The 22996-nt window shown below is 51.3% G+C and overlaps 8 protein-coding genes across 8 annotated transcripts; 3 read left to right on the forward strand and 5 right to left on the reverse strand.

Annotated features, from left to right (window-relative positions):
• Window positions 1–868: 868 nt before the first annotated feature.
• Window positions 869–3346, reverse strand: triA (putative mRNA capping nucleoside-triphosphatase; the record flags this gene model as incomplete). The annotated part of the gene is made up of 4 exons (XM_015554610.1): window positions 869–1069; window positions 1160–1609; window positions 1701–2616; window positions 2685–3346. 4 exons carry the CDS (start codon window positions 3344–3346, stop codon window positions 899–901), a joined length of 2199 nt encoding a protein of 732 aa, XP_015403778.1. The 3' UTR covers window positions 869–898.
• Window positions 3347–4500: 1154 nt separating this feature from the next.
• Window positions 4501–6123, forward strand: ANOM_009355 (acyltransferase family protein; the record flags this gene model as incomplete). The annotated part of the gene is made up of 1 exon (XM_015554611.1): window positions 4501–6123. The coding sequence occupies one exon, from the start codon at window positions 4501–4503 to the stop codon at window positions 6121–6123; it is 1623 nt and encodes a 540-aa protein (XP_015403785.1).
• Window positions 6124–6382: 259 nt separating this feature from the next.
• Window positions 6383–8607, reverse strand: ANOM_009356 (WD repeat protein; the record flags this gene model as incomplete). Its single annotated transcript, XM_015554612.1, has 4 exons — window positions 6383–6984; window positions 7048–7119; window positions 7180–7783; window positions 7840–8607. 4 exons carry the CDS (start codon window positions 8605–8607, stop codon window positions 6566–6568), a joined length of 1863 nt encoding a protein of 620 aa, XP_015403779.1. The 3' UTR covers window positions 6383–6565.
• A 656-nt stretch (window positions 8608–9263) lies between these two features.
• ANOM_009357 (putative pantetheine-phosphate adenylyltransferase) lies at window positions 9264–10490 on the forward strand (the record flags this gene model as incomplete). The annotated part of the gene is made up of 1 exon (XM_015554613.1): window positions 9264–10490. One exon carries the CDS (start codon window positions 9264–9266, stop codon window positions 10488–10490), a length of 1227 nt encoding a protein of 408 aa, XP_015403780.1.
• A 1509-nt stretch (window positions 10491–11999) lies between these two features.
• On the forward strand, window positions 12000–13517 carry ANOM_009358 (F-box domain protein; the record flags this gene model as incomplete). The annotated part of the gene is made up of 3 exons (XM_015554614.1): window positions 12000–12351; window positions 12410–12934; window positions 12994–13517. 3 exons carry the CDS (start codon window positions 12000–12002, stop codon window positions 13515–13517), a joined length of 1401 nt encoding a protein of 466 aa, XP_015403787.1.
• Window positions 13518–14181: 664 nt separating this feature from the next.
• Window positions 14182–16818, reverse strand: ANOM_009359 (putative regulatory protein Ral2; the record flags this gene model as incomplete). Its single annotated transcript, XM_015554615.1, has 1 exon — window positions 14182–16818. One exon carries the CDS (start codon window positions 16816–16818, stop codon window positions 14182–14184), a length of 2637 nt encoding a protein of 878 aa, XP_015403786.1.
• A 1635-nt stretch (window positions 16819–18453) lies between these two features.
• On the reverse strand, window positions 18454–19576 carry ANOM_009360 (peroxiredoxin). Its single transcript, XM_015554616.1, has 4 exons — window positions 19484–19576; window positions 19012–19373; window positions 18701–18953; window positions 18454–18646 (listed from the first exon to the last, which is right to left on the reverse strand). The coding sequence occupies exons 1-4, from the start codon at window positions 19504–19506 to the stop codon at window positions 18610–18612; spliced, it is 675 nt and encodes a 224-aa protein (XP_015403782.1). The 5' UTR covers window positions 19507–19576; the 3' UTR covers window positions 18454–18609.
• A 1112-nt stretch (window positions 19577–20688) lies between these two features.
• On the reverse strand, window positions 20689–22810 carry ANOM_009361 (MFS transporter; the record flags this gene model as incomplete). The annotated part of the gene is made up of 7 exons (XM_015554617.1): window positions 20689–20798; window positions 20865–20928; window positions 20976–21070; window positions 21125–21583; window positions 21646–22083; window positions 22153–22230; window positions 22294–22810. 7 exons carry the CDS (start codon window positions 22808–22810, stop codon window positions 20689–20691), a joined length of 1761 nt encoding a protein of 586 aa, XP_015403781.1.
• Window positions 22811–22996: the final 186 nt, after the last annotated feature.

A 22996-nucleotide genomic window follows, 5' to 3' on the forward strand; every position in this document is an offset into this window, starting at 1 on the left:
CCAAGAAGCCGTACGATGCCCCTACCCCCGCTGCCTGGGACAGTCGTCCATATGACGCCCTTACCCCGGCGATGGGCGGAGACGGCGATGATGCGGGACCACGGTACGAAGAGGGAACGCCTAGTCCTTAATGCCATTTCTTACGGGGCAGAACTAAAGGGGAAAAGTTCAAGCGGGGAGGGGCAATCTGGCGTAGTCATGTATCTTATTCATCCTTACATTTATATCTTTTCTGTTTCTTATAAAGCAATACAGGGCATGGTTAATTGGTCAACTTTGTTCTATGGAAGTGTATCATTCATTGTATCATGACATGAAAATATTGAAATATCAACTGCTCTATCACATTCAGGCCTTTGAGTTAGCTGCGCACTTTAGTCACACTAGCTATATTAATAAACCCTCTGTCTGATATAGTGCAATGTATTCATATATATTATACAAATCGTAATAGTGTCACAAGAGAAGGGTAGGTAAGGGGGAAGAGAAGTGAAACACGTGTTCCTAACCATGAGAAATCCATATGGAATCTGAACGGCTGGATGAAGATCAAGAAAGATGGGGAGGGAGAAGGAAAGAACGAAAAAGTGAAAAAGAAAGGGCGTGACGCATCATTCATCATCTCTTTCCATGAGAAGGATATATGTGGTTGACGGTTATTAAAACATATAGGTATAAAGTAAATCAATCAGGCAGAGAATATACCATGTGAACTTGACTTTTGTTTTCCATATGCAGCTCTCATAGATCCATTTGTTCTTCTTTGGGATCTTCAGGGCCGTCGTCTTTCTATATTACGTGAGAGGCAAGAAAAAATAAAAAAGGAAGAAAACCATTTGGCGGCGTAGTGTGCGATGTAAACACGAATCGACAATAATTTCAGGGGTATGAAAAAGATTTACGGAGGCACTGCTCGTGCAAGGATGCGAATATTATCCACAAATCCCTTAACAAGCTCTTCGTATTGGTTCTTAGGGTCGCCAGCCATGGCGAGCTGACCCTGACGGCGGATCTCAGCGGCGGAGATTTCAACTTCGAGTTCATGTTCGAATTCACCTTTGGATTGTGGCTATACAGCACATATTAAGTCAGAAGTGTCTCCAATCAACTGGTGGATAGCTGGCCATCCAGTGAAACCGGGTGAATGTAAGCGACTTACCTCTGATTTGGCCACTTGTGTAAGGTCGATCTGGTAAGCCAGATGTCGATAGCTCATACGATCCTTGTTTCGCTCTCCGCCGCGTCCCCGACCGGGATCTACCACGGTGAGGTGGCTGACATCGCCTTCGTAGCTCATTTCCAGGTTGACGCTAATTCGCCAATCGACACATGTGCGAGGACTGTAGACATCAAGGTCGGCAATCCGGCATTTCACGATCTTTGCGAGGACCTCGCCCGTTCGTTGGTCCAAAGTTACTCGCACCTTGGGTTTATGGCGAGGATTCAGATTCTGCCTAATGACAGGAGGAAGCTCTGATGGTGATATTTCGTAAAAGGTATCCCGCTCTTTCTTGTGTGCGTACGATAATGGAATGCGTCCTGGGTTAGCTTGCGGCATAGACATCTTCACGGCTTCGTTCAGAAAGTTATTCATTGCCCTATGTTGTGCCTACTCAATGGTCAATCGGTTATTCAATAAGCCTCAACTGAAGTGAGTGACTCCGGTTAGGGAATGAGGGCAGGGAAAAATTTTTACTTACTAACGTCATCGTGCTCTCGAACGCAGTTCGCAAGCGGGTGTTTTCCTTATTCACAATACCTTCGGTCGAAATGGGCAAGAGAAGTCTCTCACCCCTGTCCATGTCAACGAGCTGTCCCAGTTTGGCTTCCACCTCGATCATTGCTCCCTGACCGGTTCCTGCCGTACCAGCAGGAGCCGCAGACGCGTCGTTCCTCATAACCACATGTTGGAACAAGAAATCGCAGACCGCTTTTGTGACCTCCTCGTGCGGGATGTACCCATAAATGGAGGGTTCCCACGGTCCTAAGCTTCCTGCCTGCGCAGGCTCTGGAGGCCGCCGGGGGGCCGAAGGGCCATTAACAGGTGGTGTCTCGCTTTTGGGTTTGGCCGGAGAATCTGCAGCGGAGGCCTGGGCGGAAACGTTTTGTTGGCGCATCAGAAAAGGATTTTGCGTTGAATTTCTCGCATGCTTCGGGATCGGTGGACAGCGGTTCGGGATCATCGGAATCCTCCCTTTGGTGCGTACCGATCTTCGGGCATAGATTGGCGGTTCTTCATAACGCCTCCTCTTCACTCTGGGAGCTTGCGGACTTGAGTTGGTCCTTGCGTCTGGAGTCAGGTCCATCTTTGTTGGCAACGGGCGGACTTGATCGATCGCAGAGGAATCGTCTGTCAGAGACTTTCGAGCGGGCGGTGAGCTGTCAAAGTTTGAGACTGCTGGGGCAGGTTGGGGTGTTTGGCGGTTGGGTGAGCTTTCCTTCAAGGAGACACCATTTTCGGTGGGCTTCGGTTGAGAAGAGGCCGCTAGGTCGGTGTATCCGGCCGTGCTCCCTTGCCGAGACCCAGAAGGAAAAGCGGTTTTCGGACTAACACTCTCATCCGAGTCCCTTCGGTCGGTCGCCGAAGAATTTTGTCTCGGGGTTTGTTCTAGCGGCCTTGAATCCTGTCGTGAGACACGGGATATCGCCGTTGGCGACATATGAACCTGAGCGTCCGGACCCACCCACGGGCTCGAGGCACGATTTGATAAGGATTCATGGCCGGAGGATTGAGGGCGCGCCGATGGGGGCGTTTGACGGGTATAGGATGCAGCAACAGAAATAGACCTCGCGGTGTATTGGGTACGGAACCTTGGGCTGGAGGGGGGAATTGCTGTGACGGGTAAGACTGTGAAGCAGCCGCTGGCGGGCTTTCCCTGGGATGAAATGAGTAGGTGGAGGTGGACGAGGGGGTCAGGACAGACTGGATGGATTGCGAGCGCTGCTGTGCGAAGGGCGACTGCTGCTGCTGGGGCTGCTGCTGGGGATGGCCATAGGTAGAGAACGAGTCACGCGAGGCGGAGGAACCATAGGGGGGAGGACTCGGGCCGCGCTGAGACTGTGCGCCTGCAACCTGTGCGGAGGGAGGATGGTATTGATAGGGCGATTGGAGCGATCCATAGGAAGAAGAACGTTCTGGGGAGGCATGAGGACGTTGTAGGGGTGGAGGCTGAGGGGGGTGACTCGAGTAGGCAGATGGATAGGAGGAGGTCCGTTGTTGGTCGCGGGGAGCATACATGGGATCCGAAGGCTTACGCGACACTTGCGACGGAGACTGGGGAGGAGCAGTTGGTGGAGCATCCGACGTGCCCGAGGCATCGTTGTTCATAATCGTGCGCAAATCCATGATGGCGAAGGGATTTTGTTGGTGGAGTCGATCGCGATCTTGGTGGTGGAAGGATTCTTCGTGGTACAATAACGAATATAACGTACGTAGCTTGATGGAGCTTCGGGAGCTGCGACCTCCTTCCACAACACCCCGAACTAACCGGGGTAGAGGTGGCTCTTCGACAAGAAAAAAGAGTAAGGGGCGAGGAAATGGTGTCACCACATGGAATCGACTCGAGCGGATGGGGTTGTTGCAGAGAACGCCGGAGAGCGACGGGGGAGGTAAAAGGGAGAGAGAAAAAGAAGAGAAGGAGAAAAAGAATAGTTGGAGATAAGCCGAACTTGGTTCAGTCGCGGGATGCGGATGTCGTGATTGGACGGCACCTCGACTATGAACTGCTATAGCTTCACAAATTATTAAAAATAAAATAAAATAATATAATATAATACATAGAGCAGAAGAATGTATATCGAATGTAAACGATTATATTCTTCGATAGAATCGAAATAATTCATTTATCTCTTAATTCCAATGCGACTTTCGGTGTCATTCGCCATTCCTATAAATCATTTGCTATTGTGCTGGATCTCTTATACTGTGTAGTCTGGTTCACGACTATAAAATTACAGTACCCTCTTTCAATCCCGCAATGTGTTCTTAAATTAAGGGCAACTATTTTCCTCTCCTGTTTTTTCTTTCTTTTTTTTCTTTTTCTCTTTATCTTTCTCTTTCGCGTTTGCTTCTTCTGAGCTTCTCTTCCTTCATTTACAGATCCATCGCTCCTTTTTCGCTTTTCTGGTCCCGTTCTGCCTTTCTTTCCGATTTTGAGTATTTCTTGGCCTCTATACAAGTGGATATCTATATCTATATCTATATCTATATACGATCCAGATCTGTAGTTCACCCCGCCAAATCTTGTTTCGACTGTACCCCCCCCTTCCTCTCGAAGTAAGGGCTTTTTCTCTATCACCTCATTGCCATTTCACCTTCGATCGGTGGATGTCGATCCCTCGCAAGGCCACGTTGGATTGCCGCTTGCGGTCCACTGATGGTTACGCAATCACTTTCCGCATTTAATCGGGAATTATTTGCTATCGAGAATTACCTCTCCTGAGAATCTTCGTGGGGAGGGAATTGCGCCTCGACCACATTCCTCTCAACCCGTTGTTGCGATGTCATTTAACGGTCGGGACCAGGATCTTCGATCCTCCCCCGCGACAGACAACATTCCCCTGAATGATCTAGAGTCGGGAGCCAATCGCGACTCCCAAGAATCTACGAAATGGACGAATATCACCGATTTCACGCCGTCGCACATCCTTTCCGATCCCTCAAGTCGTGTCCAGGACTTCACCAACAATTGGCAAGCATATTTGGAATCATTTTTGGACAAGCTTGCGATCGCCATTACGCCGAGTTATTTGCAGCATTTGGTCGGCGGCCAACCGCCCGAGCCCTCGAAACTTCATGCCATCGCAGCGCTGGACGGTTTGCGCGGCTGGGCCTGTCTTCTCGTGTTCAACTTTCATTTCCTCTTCACATACACCTGGAAAGTTGCGGTCGGATGGGGTTTCAACCGTGAGAATTACAACCTCTTCCAGCTGCCCATCCTCCATATGTTAGTATCCGGCCATATCATGGTGGCCATCTTCTTTGTGATCTCCGGATATGTACTTTCCTACAAACCTTTGAGAATGATCCGCAGTCGATCATGGGAACAGACGTTCACCGTGCTGGCCTCCTCTACATTCCGCCGTGGCCTCCGACTCTATATCCCCTCAATCATTGGCATCCTGATCGTTATGCTGGCCGTGCGATTGGGTGTATATGACTATTCGCAGAAGGTTCTGTTCGAAGGCCACACGATTCAGGGAACCAATGAGCAGCATCCGCCTATCATGAAGTCCTTTCACAAACAGTTCTGGAACTGGTACTCCACAGTAGTCCATCTGATGAACCCATGGGATTGGGCTCTGTACTACAATCACTATAATCCACACCTATGGACCATCCCCGTGGAATTCCGTTGCTCAATCGTACTATTCCTCACCATCCTGGCCACCTCTCGCTTAACCACTGTCATCAGGATGTCTCTGGTCAGCACACTAGTCTGGTTCTGTATGCGCTGGGGCCGTTGGGATGTCGTTCTCTTCCTAAGCGGCATGTTGATGGCCGAAGCGGACCTGATCAACGGCACATGGGAGCGCCCGGCAGAAGGTGAAAAGCCATGGAGCGTCCGTTTCCCAACGAAGTACCACCCTTTTCGACTGTCCAATCGCAAGCTATGGATTGCGCTTTTCATTCTCGGTCTCTATTTCGGCTCGGCCCCCAACACCGGCTACAGATGGACCCCATTCTATATGTGGACCTGGAGCATCACCCCAAAAACCTATCCCGAGCCGCACCGTTTCCCACAAACCATCGGGGCAGTTCTCATCGTCTTCAGCATCAACCATTCGAAAGACATCCAGAAACTCTTCACAAACCCCGTCTCCCAGTACCTCGGCAAGATCTCCTTCGCCTTCTACATCGTGCATGGGCCTATCCTGCACTCGCTCGGGTACTCCCTTATGCCCAATATCTGGGCGGTGATTGGCAAGGACTCCAATTTCCAGTACTGCCTGGGCTTCCTGATCGGTTGGCTCATCTGTCTCCCTCTCTGTCTGTGGGCTGGTGATATCTACTGGCGCGCGGTGGATATTCCGAGCGTCAAGTTTGCCCGGTGGGTGGAGGATAAGGTCATTGTCAAGACGACGGGACAGGAGAATGGTAGTGCAAACTTCCGTCGCGAGTGATTGCTTCTCCAGGTTCTGTGTGATTGTCGCGGACATGAGCTTTATTCGATATTTGTTTTAGCGAGCGCATAATGATGTTTATATATTGTCTCTGATGACTTGTTCTGTCTTTGATTCTTTATTCCCTGTTATATATCATGCCATCTGTCTGGAATAGACTAGACCGCAGTAGTTACATATACCCCTTTGTTTACCTGTCCTTGGGGGGGCTGCTATCCTATCCAAGCAGAAACTTCAAAGAAAAAACATTACACATCCATACATACTCTTACTGTCCAATCGTTCATTCATTCATTCACTCATATATCAGACCGTACCATGTCGCTTCCATGGTCGAACGATGCAAGCCAGCCGTGGCGGGATAAGACACGGAACAATGCAACAGGATAAATGGCTGACTGGTAGGCATGGAAAATAGCGTCTAGTAGATGCGTCAATTCTTTCATAGTGCAACACCCCAAACTCCCCGTCCACCGCACACTCCTAACCAATCCCGCGGATGCCCTGCGCCGGTCGTCCCGCCTTGCGGTGACCAGCTGATGTTGGAGACCTCGTAATCACACTGCCACGCGGCAGCAGGACCACGCTCCTGGGTAGTCGAGGGCGCACCGGGGGTGTGCACTGGAGGCGGGACAGACGCGGCGTTGTGCTGGTTGATAAGGTCCCATAGAAGAACGCAGCAGTCGTCTGCACCGGAGGCAAGCACGCCACGGCGGTTCGGGGACCACTCCACGCAGTTGATGGAGGAGCCATGGCCCTTGAGTTCTAACAGGGCCTGGCCGGGTTGGCGAACGTCTAGGACCCGGACAATGTTGGAGTCCTGAGAAAACGTAGCTAAAAGGTGAGCGTCATGAGGTGATGCTGATTTCGTTAGTATCAGATGATGTTGCTTTATGACAGGTAGGTTGGTTGTCTCTCACATACCTGCGATTCGGAGAAGCGGTGGAGGCCAGATGGACGCAGGGGCCGAGGGGCTGCCATTCCCGGGACTGACTACTGTGGACGGAATCCCTGTTAGCCTTTGAAAAGGGACAGGGTACTGTGAATAAAACCTACATTTATCACTCTTTTCCGTCGGTTCGTAGATGATAGTGCTGTGTTCTAGACTGCGGAGATCAAACATGCGCACACTGCCATCGGCACCGCAACTGACAAAAACATCGACGCTATTTGCGCAGAATCGGACATCATACACTTCTTTGTCGTGTGCAATCAGTTGCGTCTTGGCGGTGAGTGTAGGGATATCCCAGATGGTGCAAGTCGTGTCGATGCTGGACGTGATAATCAAGCTTGGAGATATCGTGTTCCAGTCGAGCGAGGTAATGGGGGCAGTATGCTCGGGAGATTTTGAGTTTGAGAGTAACGCCAACGGAGAAAGTTTAGCGGAAGGCGTATCCCTTTGGGTCGCCGATCGCGTAATCGAATTGGAGGTCTGCACCGGCTGGTTCGCAGGCAGAGACCATAGCCGCAGATGGTCACCCGAGGTCGCCAAGAGGTCGGTAGACTGCTTTTGAGATGATGGCGGTTCCCAGAGTATCCGCGTTACAGGGTACGAATGTGTGGCCTCTGCCGTTTTGACATATTCCAGCTTAATCTCGCCAGTTGCTGCATCCGGTGTATCTGGGTCTGGTTTAGTCCAGTGGGTATCAATGATTTGTATCTGAACTAAGTTAATTTCATCTGTAGGAGGAGAAAACGAGGGAAAGAGAGGCGCACATAGTTGTGGTTATCTTCTAAATAACTTCCAAGCGCAATCTTGCCTCCAAAGGAGCCCGAGTTTCCAGGAATGGGCCATTTACACCAATCCACCGCATATATCGGCCAGGGTGCAATATAGTTGCTATTTGACGGCACTTGATTATCTCCATTGAAGGGCAGTGACCCGGGGCTGGTGATAGGATCCCCAAGAAGATCGCCTGTCGGCCGGATATCGGCCAGTCCCAAAGGAGAGTATTTCGCGCCTTGCGGAGTATGAGGTGGGAACCCAGCACCCGGCGATGACCCGTATCTAGCATTTGCCGGGCTGGATCTCGAGTGTCCATGAGCGTTGCTCATGTTGGAGCGGGGCGTTGTCGGAGGTTGCTGCTGCGGCGGCTGTGGCTGCTGTGCCGGTGGTTGCTGGAGTTGCGGCTGCGGCTGCGGTGGTTGCTGCTGCAACTGTGTAGACAATTGGGAAAGGGTAGGAATGCCAGATGGGGCGGTATTTATGGACACTGCTGGGGGGCGGTTGGCGTTTCCTGGCTGAAGCGCGCCTGGGAGAGCCGTGTTATTGCCGCCGGCCCCATATTGGCTGGGCTGGGAGCTCGTGGGGTGGACATTGATGGACGGAACGTGGTTATCGGCGGCTGTAGGGAATTCATGGGACATGGACTGTCGTTGTAAGCTTGCAGCTCCCATACCCCCAGACGGAATGTGCAGCTCCTCTGGCCGGCCATAAGTGGTCGCTCGTCGATTGGGCTCGAAGGGTTGCGATGGGTTCGACATGGTACCGAGGCCACGATGTGGAACGGCAATGGATTTTCTCCTTCTAGCGATAGACTGCCAGTCCCTGACAGTGAAATTGCGAACACAATTCCTCCGATCGTTTTCCACCGTCCGGGGTTGCAGTTGAAGGTGTTTCGGTTGTTATCCGACGGGGCTTGGAGGCGGGGAGAGAGGGATGCGTAAGCTAGGAGCTCTGGCTACACCAAGGGCATACGTGGTCTTGTCTGAATCACTCGGTACAAATGGCCTTGGAGGTAGCTCAGCAGAACATCCTAGAGCTTTGGAAGAGGGACAGAGGCAAGGAAGAAGCGGGCGACGGGCATAAGAAGGGATAACGTTCATCCACGATTGATTGATTGACTTGGAATGTCTCAGGACCGCTGAGTCAGCCGGCCGCGGGGGTGTGATTTCCCAATACATTTATTTAATTGATTTGATCTTTAGTGCCAATCAATCCGACTACTAGTTATTTCCGTCTCCCCCAGACTCTGGAGGACGAGAAAACAACTACCTACACTCCAGATCGCCTGGAACAGGAGATTCTCACTCCCGGTACCCTACTTTGAACTTCACACTGCTACTTTGATTTTCCGCATAGCCCTCCTTGTCCCGTCCCAGTGTTTCTTCGTCATACCAAACAGCTCCCCGCATTCAGTATGGCTCTAGATCGCATCAGCTCGGCCTCGGCATTGCTACTGCTTCCACCCCCACCAGCGGCGTCGTTCGAGCAGTGCAGAAATGTGTATGAGTCGCTTCTATCTACAGTTTTCACCAAGCTTGCTGAACTCAATGGTACCAACCACGCTGCCATCTTGGATATTGCTCTCTTTCTTCCAGGACTCCAATCACATACCCGTCAGCCTCGGGCTAAGTTGTTCAAAAGTCTCCAATGCTTGTTAGCAAATCTCTATAGGCTCATTGGAATAGTCTCCGTTGAGAACAGTATTGAGCTGGATGCCCCTGGTGGTATCAATGCGCGAGTCATTCTGCTTGATTTGGATACCGTACATCCTTCCAGGAAGGACTCCTCTCAGGCTTCGCAGATGGGACCCATCCTAGACTTGCAAACCCTTGCGACATCAGCTCGTCCATGGGACCGAATCTATTATCCGGATAATCAAGTAGGTCAGAATCTAGCAACGGCCTTCAGTAGTATCTATTCCCAGTTTAAGGACCCCAATGCTGGGGATCTGCATTCCATTTCCGGCGCCTCCAACTGGACATCTTCGGAATCGATTGTGGCGCCGGACGACTCACGAGGAAGCAAGACACATCATTCAGTTATTGTAGGCGGCACCTTCGATCACTTTCATATTGGACACAAGCTACTGCTCACTGCCCTAGCGTTGGTCTTGGATCCCGTTCGGGATGCCAACCCGGGGAAAGAGGCGCTTCTGACAATTGGCGTGACTGGCGATGAGCTACTCGTGAACAAGAAGTACGCCGACTGCCTGGAAAGCTGGGATGAGCGGTGTGAAGGAGCTGCATCCTTTCTGATGGCCATCATGGACTTTTACCCTCCCGACAAAAGCGCCACACATACCGAGCGGGTCACGCAGCCAGGACCCAATGGAAAATACAATCTGATGAAAGTACGGCCCGGATTGACACTGAAACTTGTGCAGATTTCCGATCCTTTTGGGCCTACCATCACGGAGGAGGACATTAGCGCTATCGTGGTCTCCCAAGAGACTCGCTCGGGAGGTGCCGCGGTCAACGACAAACGTGCAGAGAAGGGTTGGAAGAGGCTCGATGTGTTTGAGATTGACGTGCTTCATTCCAAAGACGTGCCGTCGAGTGATTTCGAAGATTTTGCGTCCAAAATCAGCAGCACGGATATCAGACGGCAGCGGATGGAACAAGCCAAGAGGGAATCACGTTAAACGATTGGCTGGAGACGGGAAATTGCTTTTTCATAGCTCGACCTATGCAGCCATCAGTCATTCGTCACGGACATTTTTCATGGTCACACTTGCTAAGCAAGCACACTTGCGGATTGGGCCCCATCAACATTATTTGTACATACATACATACATACTTCATGAGTTCCCCAGTCCACGTCAACCAACGAATTGCGCTTCCCTGGGGGTGATTGATCCTCTCGTCGCATTTCTCGTGGGACGGACAAATGACGAGGGCGCCAATGAGGCTATCCGGATTCCTGTAAAACCATTTCCAGCGCCTTTTTTTTTTTAAACCATCCATGTTATGTATAGCGTGTGTGGTGCTAATAACTCCGAGGGTTTGTTCGCATACCTCACTTTCCCCACCCCTTCCCCCCCCCCCTTGTCTTGAATTTCTTGTTTAATTATTATTATTATTTTCTATGATGATGAGTTGTTCTGCTGGTCGTTTCTGAAGCTATTGGAAAAGAAAGGCTCCCCCGGAGATCTTATCTTCCCCCAATGTTTGGGGTTGTGCAGCCGGGCCGGCGACTACTGGACGACGATGCATGTTAAGTGCATGTTGATCCTTTCCCTCTCACAGCAGATTCGCCCACCCACGCGGTAATTGTGGCCTGTGAGGCCATGCCATGCAATCCATTGTTGTGACTTCGGTCGATTTTCTGCATGTTGGCTGCCAACCTGCTCCATGACGTTCGAGTTGTGCTGCAGGTCCGTGGGTAGTGTGGCCATGGGCTTCGCGCCAGTCATCTAGGCTTGCAGCTACACCGCGCCACGATTCGCTTCCCAGGCGGGGTTCGTCTGCAGGTATCTGACTCTCATGTCGCATCATCTTCCCCCCCTCCATCATCCTGGGCCTAGCCCACGATCACTCTATTCACCAATCCTTCTCTTTCTTTGTACCCTTTCCTGCAGGTTCACGCTGGGTAACCGCATGCCCTTTCGATCATGTGACCCTGGTGTGTGTCAGTTCGTGTCCAATATCGCATCGGTGTTGGCCCGGGGGAAATGCCTTGGGTTCGATATTGACGATGATCCCAGTCGGCCGGGTTAGGTATGGTCCATGTGGGACGCTCTAAATCTTGTCAGACATGCCTCCGTGCTCCAAACGCGGTCTCGGTGGCCCGCCTGCTCTGCAGTTGATAGAGAGTTGTCTCTCTAGGGACTGGAGAGGGGATGTATCATTTTACTCTGGTCTTTCTTTTTCTTTTCTTTTCTTTTTTCTTTTCCCCTTCCTGCTCTCTCTACGTAGGTTTTTCTTTTTCCCCTTTAAGGCCCTTGCTACCTTTCACTCCTTTTTTTTTGCCTGATCTACTTCCCGTTCCTTCTCTTACTACGTAGAGTGTTCGCCATCAATCGACTTTCGTTCATGCACCCTTCCATGAGGTGCGCCTTCCTCCTCGATTCCCTTTGACCAGGCCGGGCTTCCATGTTGTTGCAGGTAGCCAAAGCAGCCGGAGTCGCGGCTGCCCTGCTGAGAAAAAAGCCATGGACAGACCACGGCGCATTGACGACCTTGCGGACGAATTGATCAGTCACATCCTCTCATTTATCTTGGGATCGGAACCTTCCTCTACCGATACCTCCCCGACGAACAGCCACGTTTCCGACGTGCCCAATGGCAGCTCCATCAATGCGCATGGCGAAACGTCTGACTTGGACCGATTCAGACTGGTGTGTACAAGGTTCAGGCGCATCGCCACTCCATGGAAATTCCCCCGTTTCGTTCTTCGCTTTTCACGAGATGGGTTTCGGAGGTTAGAGGACCTTCTGGACATGCAGCTGGCCTGCCATGTCAGATCCTTCACGTACATGGTGCGACCCTTTTACCAAGGAAGCGGTACGGTCTCTACTAATTCGTTCACACTTGCACGAAAGCCAAGCTGACAAGTATCTAGACTGGTCCCCTGTCTTGAAAGCGGTAGAATCGCAGAACCTGGCAATTTCACAAGTACATAAGAGCCGGCGTGAAGACCAGGAATACATCATCACTGGGGGCCATGATATGCTACTCTTGCGCCGCGCTATATCTGCGTTCTCGTCTCTCCAGCAAATTAAACTGCTTCGGTTACAGGACGGGGCGGACGAGCAATTGCTAGATTATATACGTGAGCAATCTTCAGCAGAGACCGTTTATTTGGACTGGGAGCCAGCTTGCACGCGGGCTGTCACAAGCCTAGCGACTTCTCTGTTAGAGTCAAACTGCAGTGCTATTCGTTTCGTCGGGCCTCAGATTAACCCAGAGTCCGCAGCGAAGTTAGCGCAGACACCTTCACTAACGCTATCTACCTTAGGCGCTCGATTAACGAGCTTAGATGTCACATTTCATTCCTCCAAAGACATGACGAGCAGCATCAAATCTGTCTCTAGCGTCTTCCATGACTTCTTTCTATCCGCAAAGAACCTGACGTCAATAAAGTTAGGTTTTCGAGCCAATGTACCTCTCGATCTCTCGCTAGAACTCATTTTCCACCGCATACAGTGGAAAAGGCTCCGGACTCTCAGCATTCAGGCTGGCGCCTAGATTCGGAAGAGGTTATCTCCCTGATCCGCCGACACAGGAGACAACTACGCGATATCGCACTAGCTGACGTCTACCTTCGCAATGGGGGCCGGTGGCGGGATATCCTGTCCGTCCTGCACGACGAAATGGATCAAGTAGAATGTATTTATCTACGAGACATCGATTACGCAGACCATCTGGACTCGGACTCACCAGATACCAATGGCCATGCCAGTACTTCCAGCACGTCGGTCCTCTCCGTCGTCCCCGAACCTACACTCGCCCTACCTCCTTACCGTACCAGTTTCACTGTGGATTACCCGCCTTTCTCTCCCTGCGGAAGCACCCGACGTTCATTTTCCGAGACAACTCTGGAGCGGTTGAGAGCACTCACGGTGGATGACCTGGGGGACAATGGAGTGAGTGTGAGACGCGAGCAGGGGTTGCTCTGGGAGGCGTGGGTACTCTCCAGCCCTCGAAACATGTTACGACAACGGCAATAACATAAGCACTGCTCTACGATCAGCGTAATGTTGGGAATGTAATGAATGATTGATTATTTTCTGTATGCGTCGCATCGTTTTCAAATAGTTCGAAAAGGCGCGGAGCAGTCCTAGACAAGCCTGAAGATATGAGAAGATCTGGAGACCGGTAGCAGTGTCACGCAGAGTCACGCAATATCCTAGAGTTTTATAAGTGATCATTTTCGCTGCCAGCATCATCAGCTCTGCACATCCATGTGGGGAAAGCTTTGATGAACACATCAGCCAACCAGATCTGCAAATTCTTAGACTAATCAAGTTCAACTCATAGATTACCCACGTATAGCTATTGATTGGACAAATGCGGTTCCATTACCTGAACAACTGGTATTGAGCTTATTCAATAATCCTAACCGATGGGGGGTGTACTATAAACAAAACCCTGTCGATGCGCAGAATCACACATCCCAGCGTTCACGTGCTGTAAAAAAAAAAAACAACGAAAATTCTATACATTTCAATCAAGAACCTCTAAATTTTCATCGAGATCATGACAGGCAAGGTAAGGGGGTAAATGAAGCCAGAAGCCGAAACATCGCTATAGGAGCGGGGGGAAACCGGAAGGAGGCAAAAAGGGGGTAAAATAAAATCATCGCAGAAGATAGTGTCCTGGTATCGATGTGTATCAAGCGGTTCCTGCCGAGGGAGGGTTTTCTGGAGGAATAGATACGGGACCGCTTGTGCTCGCAGGTTTGGCGCTGCGTTCGCGCAGTCGACGACCTTCCATGAGGCCGCGGAGGCCGCGCTTTTGTAGGCCGATGACGCTGCTGAGGTCGCCGGTCCAGATCTCGCGGTTGGGGCGGAGCTCGGCGTCTGTGTTGCGACGGTGATGGGAATGGGCGGCGTCGTCGGTGTCGGAGTGGTCGAAGCTGGTGTTTGTGGAGGCAGAGGTGGCCGTGCTGGCGTTGCTGATGGAGTCGTCGCGGTCGCGTTCGAGGTTGGTCGTGTGGCGCTGGCGACGGCTGAAGATGTTGGTGTTGATGCGGAGGGGGATGCCTCTGGAGCCGCTGGCGGCGGCGGCGCTGGTGCTGCTTGCGACGGAGACGCCGGATGTGCCGTGCTCCGTGTCTGAGGAGTCTGACGTGAGGTGACTGTTTGATGTATCTGTTCCTGTGCCGGCGGCCGAGTCGGTGCTGCCGTGCACGCCGTTCAGGGCTTCCAGCGTGCCTCCTGGTCCGCTGGTGAATCCGGTGCCTCTGCCGCCACCTGCGGCCATGGCGGCGGCATTGAAAACGGCGGCAGCGTTGCGTCCGTCAAGGGCTTGGTGTAGTCGTTCGACGGTGGCTTCCAGGAGACCGTCCACTTGGTACGGTCGCGCAAGCTGGAGAAGGGAGCAGAGAATTTGGGGCGTGCAGAGGGCGGAACCCGCGGGTGGGAGGGAAGACGTGTAGAAGTAGTAGACGAGAACCTGGAGGGTGAGGTAGGTATGGGGCAGGTACAGCACACGGGGTCTAGAGGTGGGAGGTAAACTATGGGCAGAGGGTATCTCAAGATTCGCTAACAGTGACTTGGAGGGGTTTGAATGATTGCTGACGAGAGTGGTGGCGTTGGAGTAGGTGCTGTTCGGGCCAATTGACGGGGTAATTGTGATGCTGGAGTTACGGTTTGGATACATCTGGAGCGCTGGGCGCAGTGTGGCAGAGTCGGAGACCCCATTGTCAGAGGATTCCCGTAGAAGTTGGATAAAGTACGGGCCCCATCTTCTAGTCAAGATGCGTGAGTTGACCGGAATGCGCTCGCCTCCCACCGCTTGAAGCTCCATATCCGTCATCTCGGGGAGAGATTGGGCGAGTCTTCCCAGCTCGTCAGAGGCGGATGAGAATGGTCTTCCACCCGATGTTAATTTAGCCAGCTTAGGGTGGAGAGATGCAGGGACTGCAGGGGAGCTATGAGAGATGTATCCGGACGTTGGAGCGGTTCTGCACGGGTTATTGTAGAGCCCAAATGCTTCCAACTCGACCATGCATACATGCGAGAAATTGAGTCGTCGGTGGTTGTAATCCTCAACTAGACTACGCTTCCGATGGCCGAGAATCACAAAGGTGTTCCTTCTCGCCCACAGTATTCCGCGATTCCAGCTTCCCTGACCGAAGACGGTCCCACCGGCATCGATACGGCCCCAGGTGAGCGTCTTCAGGTCCAGTGCCCACAGGGCGTATTCCTGCTTGGAGGAGGTCAGATACGTGCCACTGACCACAAAGTGTCCGTTGATAACGCCGCCGCTGGGGAACCTCAAGCCGGGGGGCGATGCTTGGCTCTGCATCGGCTTCTCAACCAAGCGACCGTCTGGTAAGCGCAGCTGAAGCTCTAGTTTAACATCTAGGAAGTTGTAGTTCGAATAGATCAGCATCGGGCATCCCTCTACTTGCGACTCCTCCACGGGCTCATGTGCTTCTTTATCGATTGAAGCGGACCCAATGTCCGAGACGTTTATACCGTCCAATGGAGCAACCACACTACGATAAGCGCCGCAACATCTTCCTAGGGGACTTGTGTTGGTCCACTTCAGACTGCGAAGGTTGAACACGCTGATCTGCTCAATATAATGATTCAAGCTGTCCTGCCCTCCCACCACCACCATTTCTGCGCCACCAGAACCATCGATGTCTACACCGATTGAGCCCTGGTGAGGATTTGACGATGCGGGGTTGTGATGGATAGCCGAAAGAGGCGCAGTGGCCGACGTAAAGTGAGCACTGGAAGGCAAAATTGTCGCACAATGGGCATATCGTCCCTCGGGCGTGTCAGTAGCAGGAACTCGAGTCCATGTTCGCGAAGGCACATCGAATATATGTATATCAGACATCACCACCACCTCTGGCTGCGTCTCTTGTCCCGTAGAGCCATTGGGTGTGGTATCCTTGGGTGACATACCACCATAACACACCAGCTTGTTGTCTCCAAGAGCACAGACACTGTGAAAATATCGCGGACGGGGGATATCACCAGTGGCATCGATCTTTGTCCAGTGACGCCGAATCAGGTCCAACTCATATATGTCGGACGTCAATTGTGGGCGGCTCTTTGAGAGAACACGACCGCCAAACACGTAAAGCTTATCGCCTAATATAGTTGTAGTCGCACCTACCAACGGATGCGGTTCTCTTCCGGTTGTCCGACGAACATTGCACACCAGACCTGACAAATTTATGGGACCCGATGCTGAAGACGGCTGTTGTTGTTGTCCAGGAGAGACACCGGAACCTGCAAGATCCTCCCGATTCGAGTCCAGGTATCCCAGACTCGACTGACTCCGAGACATCATCGTGATAGTGGTCGATTTTCACTGGTACGGTAGATGTATCTCAATGCCTATCGTGTTGTAGATTGATTTCGCTCAAATTTGACGGCCTACGAAAAGTCGAATCGACGTCGAAAGTAGAATGTTTGTCATCCAATATTCGAACTTGTCAGAACAAGGTCAGGTGTCAAAACGGACAGGGTATCATAACACTCGTAAACTGCAAACAAAGTAGGAAGCAAAGAATTGTCGCTCAAATGACCGTCTGGGCCCAAGGCAGGCGAAGGGTAGATCGAAGGTGTAAATCGTAATCGTCGCGATCGTTTTGCTCAGATCAGGGGCCGGGCGGGAGGTGTGATGGGACCAACGGTGGATTCGTTTTCCCCGCGGCTACCAACCCAGACGCTCCGTCGCGAAGGATCCAAATCAAGCCTCGGCTTGTGGACGCTTTTCGGGTTGGCTGCAAGAGGGGTCCTCCCAGTGAATCCGCCGTATATGCAGGGAAGGTGTTGTTTTCGAACGGTGCAGAGAGACAAGGTGAACGGAGAAAGTGCGGGTTTCAAGGCGGTCTCCGAGAAAAAAGTGGCTCCAGGCACACTGCGAAAGTGGAGCTTGACTCAGCGATTTAGATTTATCGCTCCCAACGTTGAAAGTCAATCTTTTTGACAGGCGACACTAGAAGCATGAAGAACAATTGGAAACACTTAGCGACGGAGGACCGATATGGGCAGTCTTGGTGCCAACACAGACTCACTCACGCACTCATTCAGCCGTATCCCGACCCCACTAGCTATCATTTCCATACATGGCTTTTTGTTGGACTTGATGCTGGTTTCTACTTTCGCCCCAAAACAGGGGATGTGTTGACAGGGTATTTGAAGCCGTGGTCTCTTCACATACGACCTGATTTTGTTGCACTGATGATGGTGTGAGAATAAGAATAACCTGTCTTCCTGCTTCTCCTCTCCAGGTCGCTTATAATCGCGAAGAGGCTCGGCGCCCGGAGGATATCTGGTAGACCAGACGCGCTAAGATCTGACAAGAGATCAGACGGATATCTTCGCTCTACCTCATCGTTCAGTCAGACAGAAGGTGAACGACAGAGAGGTTGAACAAAGAAGAGCACGTCGCCCGTCCACATTCCCGCAAGACTTGAACCGCGCCCAATCAATGGCCACAGCACTCAGCCCGGGCAAAGGCAATCGTAAAGTATCGCATGTGTGTAGGAGTAGGGATGGATGAATGGATGGGATATATACGAGTGGTCATTTACCTCACCGACTCGAGGTAGACAGGTGTGACTGTTTCCAGGCAGTGTTACTATATTTACTCAGCGGTTCGCTTTGTATAGTCCTATCTCGTCTTTTGATTGATGGGTTCCTCATGCAGTCTTATGCAGGATGACATCGATTGCAGAATGGTTCTTCCCTCATTCTCGCCCCGTGGGGCGCAAACTTAACACCACCTATTTTGTCTATAGATCAATATATCTGGCGTAAGGACAGTGGAGTGTCCATGTCCCCTACGCAGGAACATTGGTCACCCTGCCCACACTTCCTGCAAGGGGTACACAAACCCTAGGCTCTTACGGGTGGTCTATTATTGCACTCGCTCCTTAGGGAGCTTCTACGCTGGGCTCGTAGCAAAATGTTCAAATGCTGTCGTAAGAGGTATCATATTATTAGAGATGCTAAGCCGTGACTGTCATACTCTTTTTCATGAGAAAGCTCCCAACCATAACCACGTCAGAACTGGTTATTCCTCCTGGGAACAGCTAGCGGGAAACGGTTGAATGGAAGACTGCGTCATAATTTACTCCTTCTTGTTGAGGTTGGTGAAACGCAGGTAACTAGTCAACAAGATTAGTACCAATCCCCCGCTTAGTTGGAAGGGAAATACTCACGGCTTGACCTGGCGGATTTCACCGAACTTCTTCTGAGCATCCTCAGTGGAGACAGGAGGGGGGATGACAACATCATCACCGGGGAGCCAGTTGATGGGGGTGGTGACACCGTGCTTGTCAGTGGTCTGAAGAGCATCGACAACACGGAGAACCTCGGCGGTGTTACGGCCGGTAGAGGCAGGGTAAGACATGATCAGACGGATCTTCTTGTTGGGGTCGATGATGAAGACGGAGCGGATGGTCAGAGCGAGACCTGCAATGCCTGTTTAGCAACTCCAAGTGCCATCCAAGTTGTGAACACTACAACATACCCTTGGAGTCAACGTTGGTGGTGTCCTGGTAGTCAACCATGTCATAGGCATAGGCGACCTTGCGCTCGGGGTCGGCAATGATGGGGAAGGAGAGCTTGGAGCCGGTGACCTCATCGATGTCCTTGATCCAGAGCTTGTGAGACTCGGTGCCGTTGGCGCTCAGACCGATCAGCTTGACTCCACGGGCAGTGAATTCGGGCTCGAGCTTGGCGAAAGCGCCCAGCTCGGTGGTGCAGATGGGGGTGAAGTCATCCGGGTGAGAGAAGAGGATAGCCCAGCTGTTGCCAATGTAGTCGTGGAAGGAGATGGGGCCGTTGGAGGAGTCAGCCTGGAAGTTAGGGGCAGTAGAGCCGAGACGAATGCTAGAGTCAATTGCCATGTCAGTCTCCGACTGAGTTCTATGTTGACGGTCCTGACTCCTGAAGTCATTCCAGGAGGATCGAGAATGAATGATAATAGTAAGGGTACTTACGGAGTAGCACGTTCCTGAGCCATTGCGACGAGTAAAGGAGGTATCCAAGTAAGGATGAAAGAGGGGCTAGATGGTGAGGATGATGAAGAGATGCGAAAGTAGATGGAGAATGGAGGGGGGAAGGAGGACCTTGAAATAGTTTTGGCGGCGGGGGGAAGTACTGGGTGAATGGATGTACCTTTTCCGGGACCCAGACTCGCGTTCCTCTGTACTCTGTACTACGGTACTACTAACTACTAGTACTAGATACTACTGACAGCCTAAGGTACCCCCAGCCCTTCAGCTTCTCGACCCCTCCAGATCTTCCCCTCCAGAGGTTGTTCGGCGAATGACCGTCTCGTCGCTGTTCCTCCTCCAAATCACGCAATTGACCACCGCCCGCGGGGCAGAACGATCCCCATTGGCCAGCCATGAGCTCATTCTCTGGTGGGCTGTTTAGCGCATCCCTTTTCGGAAGTGCCCCACGATGCAGTCAACAACCTTGAGGCCGCGGTTCATGAAGATATCGGATTCTGTGACTATATAGTACTAGTGATAAAAGTTAGTATATAGGAACCAATGATCTGTCTGGACTGGCAGAGAAACCCTCCCGTCGACGGAACATTTCAGAGGCTCAATCCAAATGTGATAAAAGGGTGGGAGTTGGGACCGTCCCCGGACTTCCATACCTCTACACTGTACGGAGTACCTTCCAGACATTTGATGCCTCAAATCCAATACGCTGTGCCAAATGATCAATCAGTATCTTTCAAGTCCCCCTTCTTTTTAAAAGCTTTGAATACCCCTCCTTGGCTTACGTCCATCTACTTGGGTTTATCGGCCGACTACTGACAAGAAAAGAATAGTTCGGCCGACAATGCCAATCACAAGGGCCAATGGACACGGTTGAAGATGGCGCCATTTTGCACATCACCTCCCGTCATATGCCCGATAACTGCGCAAGTGATAAGCCAAGATGGTGCACCAGTACTCATAAATAGGAACCCGAGATGAAGTGGACGCTCCTTCTTTATGATGTACTATGTAGTACTATTTGTGAATCCCGAGGGACCCCTGACCGGCACTTTAAAGGCTCGGTAATTAAACCTAGATTGATCGAGGACCCACCCTGCTCTGTACTACTAGGGCTATGTCCTTATCAGAGTGGTCTTATATACAACGGTAGTTGTCTTCATGGCGTTTGTTCATCATGGATTGGAAAACGATTAATGCTGTCGAGCGAAGCCAACATTTTTTGAGATCTTGATCTCAATGACATGTCGTGTTAGCGAACCTAGCCAGGTTTCCGAGGGCCCTAATGTTGATTCATGATTTCCTAGAGATTGTTTAGCGATACGCCGATGAAGATGGACATTCTGGCCTCATACACTTGCAAATTTACTTCTGGCACGGATTTGAGGTCCATAGAATACGAGGACCCAGGGCACGATTGTCAGAAGAACGCCCTGTTGGTGTTAGTCTGAGTCACGGGATAGAGAAATGTCTTGCTTACAATCCCCCCAAGAAGGCTGGAGGCCGCTGGATAGCCCAGGTTGTTGAACATCGCATTGGTAACCAGCGGGAATATGGCACCCATAACATTTCGACCTGAAGGCCCGTCAGCATCACCGAGTTCCTATCGGGGGTACAAGCGAGACGAACAGAATGACTGCGCAGCAATCGCTGAACTGGCGTATCGATGATAAGTATCAGCAAGGTAGTTGAAGGCGGCCAAGTAGATGGAGAAAATGCCTATTGTGGAACATCCCACTGCAATTGTCGGCACGATCCACGGGACCGAGGAAAACGATGTCCATCCAAACCAGAATAAACCAATAGGCAGCAAAATTGACTCAACGCATGTGAAATACAAACGTCCTTCTGGAGTGCTCGACATCTTGCCAACCCGCATCGCAAACTTCTCCTGGTAGATGCTCAACGGGGTAGCCAGCAGTGCACCGATAGATACCGCTGCAAAGACTGCCCCGGTCTGTTCCACATTGAAATGGTAGTTGGTCGAAAAGACGATTGGAATCGCAATGAACTGGAGATACAGGACCGCCCAGCTAAACGAGACCCAAAGTGAAAAGAAGAAAACCACGGGTTCTGTGAACAGGAGGTCTTAATAGGTTGGTCAGCTATGCTTCATGGTGATATTACCAGGAGGAACGTCTCCCACTTACGGAACGGCCTAACGCAGGATATGGTGATCATCCTGGTTATACTCTCCCGCTCTTCATCGCTTTTTACCTTCCACCGTATGCGTCTGGGTTGTTGTTTTCCCTTGATGTCGTTGTCTGAGCAAAACACAACGCCAACATAGCCTGCACTTTCCAGTGCGTCGTAGTACTTATTGAGGGCTTTAGCTTTTCGGCTTAAAAGCACGCTCCCCCGAGTTTCGTTGAGAAAGACAAAGAGGACAATCATTAAGACTGCAGAAGCAATGGCTTGGGAGTAGTGGATCCAGCGCCAATTGGCATGGTAATCTATGAAACCAGGAATGAGTGGCCCCAAGCCCGTCCCAAAGAGAACTGCGCCTGAGAAGCACGACATGGGGACATTGCGGTGTTCAGCATGATATATATCACTAATGACGCCGCCTACCATGGTCGAAAAGGTAGCTACAGGGGATAACCAGCGTCAATCTGAACTGTAGTACAGCAGGAGGAGTACAAAGCAGGGTAACTTACATCCGCCAACACCAAGAAAAAACCTTGCCACAAGCATGCCAGCAAAAGATTCCGTGGCACCGCATCCGATCAAACACACTATCAGCCAAAGTATTAGTTTGGTTCCTCCATAGGTCAAGCTGCGGAGCTAAGGGAGCTGACCGGTAAAAACAAGGCCGCTAGACACAAAGATAGGTCGCCTCCCATTAATTTCCGAGAAGGGTGCCAACACCATCGGAGCGATAGCGAAGCCTAGGGTATATAGAGAAATTCCCAGGTTGTATACAACCCTGCTCACATTCCACTTGGCCGTCAACTCATCAGCTGGTGGGGTATACGATCCCGCAGCGTAAGCCGACATAGCTGTTACGCAGCAAGAGATAATCGTGACGACGGTCTTGCGGGATTCGGCCCATAAGAAGGGTGAAGCGTACTTTGTGAGATTGGGGCATGGTGGTGGAGACGCTTGACCCGGCTGCGGGGAAGAGATGCCCACGGGGTGTGGCAAGGTTGTGTCAAAGGTGAGATAGAGATATTCAACATCTTGGTCCGAATCTAGTGTGTAGCTTCTTTGGTCTTTATGTTGCTGCCCCTCTTGATCACCATGTTCCCTATTGTATTCCAGTGCTTGAACGCCATCTGAGGTCGGATCTGACTGCTGATTGGGTACGGTATGCATCTTGGCTTCTCTAGACCGTAGTACTGACGGCTGGGTCTTCAGCCTAGATCTATCCAGCGCATGTGGGGAAGTGTAAGACAATAAATATCCTCCCAGTTACAAAGGAGCAAGAACAAGCCAAAGTCATGATCATTCATAAGGCGTCGATTAGTGCCCCACGAGCGCAAGTGACTCAATGGTTAGTAA

Source organism: Aspergillus nomiae (assembly GCF_001204775.2).
Source record: "Aspergillus nomiae NRRL 13137 chromosome Unknown contig00310, whole genome shotgun sequence".
Taxonomy (NCBI): Eukaryota; Fungi; Ascomycota; class Eurotiomycetes; order Eurotiales; family Aspergillaceae; genus Aspergillus; species Aspergillus nomiae.